The sequence below is a fragment of the Theobroma cacao genome, chromosome 7 (genome assembly GCF_053813885.1).
Source record: "Theobroma cacao isolate CCN51 chromosome 7, ASM5381388v1, whole genome shotgun sequence".
Classification (NCBI taxonomy): domain Eukaryota; kingdom Viridiplantae; phylum Streptophyta; class Magnoliopsida; order Malvales; family Malvaceae; genus Theobroma; species Theobroma cacao.
Window position 1 is genome coordinate 18,356,293 of NC_142645.1, and position 4,233 is coordinate 18,360,525.

The following is a 4,233-nucleotide window of genomic DNA, read 5'->3' on the forward strand; positions in this document are numbered from 1 at the left end:
AAATATTTTTAACAGCACATTTTTAAAAATGTGCTGTCTTAATTCAAATTTATTGTAATATCCAACGGATCTTTCGAGCTCGGATCAGATGGGCTAGCTGTATCTATCTTTCAATCCGTAATACAAATCTCCAATGATGTATGATGCCTATCCATTAAAATGATTTACACGTGGGTTCTTATATTTACACGTGAGTAAATAATTTAAAAATTAATTATTTGAATAACAAAACCGAAAGACATTTTTTTATCATTTCCTACTTTCCAATTGCTAAACAAGATCAACTATTTCTGCTGTTGATTATTATCCTTACTCTGTTATGTTATGGATAAATTCTTCATTGCATCTCTATAAATACCTGTAACCGGTCGAGTCACAATGCAATATTAATCATTTTAGTATTATCATGAAAGCAAAAGGTATTGAACGGCGATCTGCAGGTCACCTTCCTACTGTTTGGGATGTTGAACTCGTCAAGTCCTTCACCACACCCTACTCGGTAAGTTTACTTCCATTAGATGACCAACCTTCATCACCTTAGAATTACTCTGTGTTTAACTTGCACCACTTTATTTTGGCTAACCTTGTAGTTCGAGAGCCATGGAAGTCGTCTTGAGGAACTTAAGCAAGGTGCTAGGGATTTACTTGCTACCATGAAGGAACCACGTGACCAGCTGGATCTGATCAACACACTGCAACGCTTAGGAGTGGCTTACCACTTTGAAAAGGATATCAAAGATATTCTTGCTAAACTTGTTGATGCTAACATTGCCACTGATCTTTACACTGTTGCCTTGCAATTTAGACTAATACGTCAAAATGGTTTCTTCATTAGTACAGGTTATATGCGCAAAATGTTATCGTTATTTTTAATATATAGTTTTAATTTTTTGAATAGCATTTCATTAAAGGACATTATATCTAATTTATGGTCATTCTTTTGATTTTTATTTGTGCAAGTTTTCAAATTTGAAAAGTTTGTCATTTCGTCGTCAATAACCTTCTCAAACCCCATATTAAAACTTAAATATAATACTTGTCCCTTTCCTATCAACTAAAGTTTTGAAATAATTGGACAGCCAACTTAACATGATATTAGAGCTTTAATTTCGAATCGTAAAAGATGGTTTTTCTCCCTTTAATATTGTTTCAAGTGTTTGGTTACAAATTAAACTTTGCAATACTTCTGTCATTCTTTTTGGTCGCAGGTTATTTCAACACTTGAGTCCACCTGCAAGCCCATTAAATATTCATATGAATTATATGTGAAGAAGCGTGTTAGAATTTAAATACAATAATCAAGTTCTTTTCTATTAATTTAACCTTTTAAAATAATCGATCATCCAATTTAACATGTCAGATTGACTAACAAGGCTCAAATGATCGTGTAAACATTTTTTTTATTTTTAATTTTACTCCTTATTTATTTATATATCATTTTTGACAAATCTGATTTATTTTGCTTCATTGAAATTTATGGCAATAAATATATATCCATGAATACAATATCTTTTACCAACCTATACCTACCTCTCTTGAAAGGAATAGTTTGTCAATGTAAAAAATGACGGGCCCAGATGCTGTTACATAGTTTTGCATTTGTAGGAAGGGCATACATCCCTACACGGGATTCCCCTCCTTGTTTATTTAGGTACCATACATACTCAAGATACGGGGTGAAAATGTGCAGATGTGTTTAATAAGTTCATGGAGAGAGATGGAAAATTCATGGACAGCTTACGAGAAGATGTTATTGGGCTATTGAGTTTATACGAAGCTTCGCACCTTGGGATGCCAGAAGAAGATGTTTTAGACGAGGCCCTGAATTTTAGTACAAAACATCTGTTAGTGTTAAGAAAGAAGATGGATGGAAATAAAGCTGAGCAAATACAACAATCACTGGAATATCCACTGCACTGGAGGATGCCCTGGGCAGATGCACGAGATTTCATTGCTATCTACCAATATGATGCTAAGATGAATTCGGTTTTGCTCGAGCTTGCCAAGTTGAACTTCAATATCATGCAATCTGTTTATCTGAAGGAGCTGCAGGAACTAGTGGAGTAAGATCTATTACAAAATAAATCTTAAAAGGAAAAAAATAAGAACTGTTAAGCTAAGATTGTTATCAGGATTTTAAATTACCATTACTTGATATCATTAATTAGTTAAATTACATTGGTAAGAAATCATATTTTTAAATTACTATTACTAGATATCATTAGTTGAATTAGATTGAAAATAAATAAGATTTTAAAATGTTATAGTTTTTTTTATGGGTAAAAATAAAAATCTGATAGTTAGGAAATTTAATTTTCTCATCAACTTAAATCATTGAAATTGTTAGTGTTTTTCAATTGATTGGGCAGGTGGTGGGAGGACTTGAACTATAAGGAAAGGCTACCTACATTATTCGACTCATTGATGATTTAAACACTGCCGAGGTTAGTTCTTACATGCATTGCTATTGCTTTATTGCTGTACCAATTTAACATTTCAGCAAATCTCTCTCGCTTGTCTACCAAACTAGTGGCTACCTATTTTATTATATATTTCAATAATTTGTTAAGTCAGATATTACTTATCTTTTGAAGATTGAAATGAAAAGGGGAGAATCAATGAATTTCATCCATTTTTACATGACCCAAGAAGGTGTTTCGGAAGAAGAAGCACGTGATCATGTCAAAGCCTTGATAAGAAATTTGTGGAAAAAATTGAACAAAGTAATAGTTAAAGATTCTCTTCGAGCACCCGACATTGTGAAAGTTGCTGTCGAAATGACACGATGTACGCATCGGATCTACCAATATGGCGATTGGTTTGGCATTCAAAGCAAAGAAAATCAAGATTGTGTCAAGTCAATCCTTGAGCCCATTCCGATGGAGCAACGTGATCAAGCTTTACTGAAATAAGCTTTTGAAATTTCAGCCCAAGAGTGGCTTCATAAGTTGATTTTATGCTTTATGAGGTCTTATGAATAAGAGGTTGCTTATCTTTTTCTAATTGAGTCTTGCTTGCTACTATTGCCATGTTGTATTATTTATTGCACTTAGTTCTAATAAATTATATTTATGCTTGAAGGAAAATTTGTTAAAGCTAGCAGGGCCCTATGTAGTACATATTGAATCAAAATATTAAATGCAATCTCCATTTCCAAATGGATAGTTGGTCTTGCTCTTAGCAATTCTGATGTAATTAGGAAAAGCACTACTAACCATAAACATTTTCCCATTATATATCTACTTACATCTATAATCTGGTTGTGTGTGTCATAATGTGGGGGTTCGGAAACCCGACTGTTTGATATAAAATAGAATTATTACCAATCTTGTTTGTCTGTGTTTGATTGACCACCTGTTTGAATTTACTTTATATAATGTTACCTCTTTTTTTTTTTTCGAAGCTAATGACTTTGAATTAATGAAGAGAACAACGAAAGAAAACACATAAGCGTGGCCTAAATAGCCTTCCCATGTGATCTCAAAAACTTCAGATGAGCAAAAATAAATCTGCTATGGTAATTATATAGCTTCGTCAACAACTCTTCCTAAGAATACCTTTTACAATATTGTCAATATCTATTTTTAGGGGTCCATGACTAGCACAAAAACATAGAGGTGGGTATAGCCCACTGGACCTAAGCAAGCCTCTTACATTCATATTATGAAACTCTTACCTTTTATGAAATGATGTTGTTCAAACTTAAGTAAATGTTGGACAGATTTGAATGAATTTTATGTTAATGTAATTGGAATGTTGGTTGAGTTTTTCCAACTATATTCACATGAACTTCCTACTGTGATGTTGTTGGATTAATTGGTATCAATGGTTGAAAGAATGATTAGATAAGGAAGCCAAAGGAAAGTAATTTTTGCAAATAAAGCATGAAGGGTCGATCCAGAGAGATTTTAAGCTTGATATAGCTATTGGAATAGCCAAGGATCAACCTCCATGGACAGGTAGATCGATCACCACAGCACAAGGTGCTTGTATGAGTGTTGTTGAGTTTTCACATGAGTGCACGGTATCGCAAATAAGTAAATATAGTAACAAGTAGAGTACTGTTCCCAATAGGGATTTGTTCTTAAAGTTTTACTAAGTACTAAAATTTTATAACAAATCAATCTTATTTAAATAACTGAAATTTTAAGAAAATTAATTAATACTAAATAAAAATAAACACCAAATTAACTAACAAAAATTAAAGTTACTTGAGAAAGACCATTGACTAAA

The 4,233-nt window shown here is 32.6% G+C and overlaps 1 protein-coding gene across 1 annotated transcript; it reads left to right on the forward strand.

The window, feature by feature from the left end:
• The first annotated feature begins 406 nt into the window (after window positions 1-406).
• LOC148761777 (putative terpene synthase 9) lies at window positions 407-3,086 on the forward strand. Its single transcript, XM_088808707.1, has 6 exons — window positions 407-499; window positions 591-840; window positions 1,691-2,063; window positions 2,370-2,399; window positions 2,501-2,516; window positions 2,595-3,086. The coding sequence occupies exons 1-6, from the start codon at window positions 407-409 to the stop codon at window positions 2,910-2,912; spliced, it is 1,080 nt and encodes a 359-aa protein (XP_088664833.1). The 3' UTR covers window positions 2,913-3,086.
• The last annotated feature ends 1,147 nt before the right edge of the window (window positions 3,087-4,233 follow it).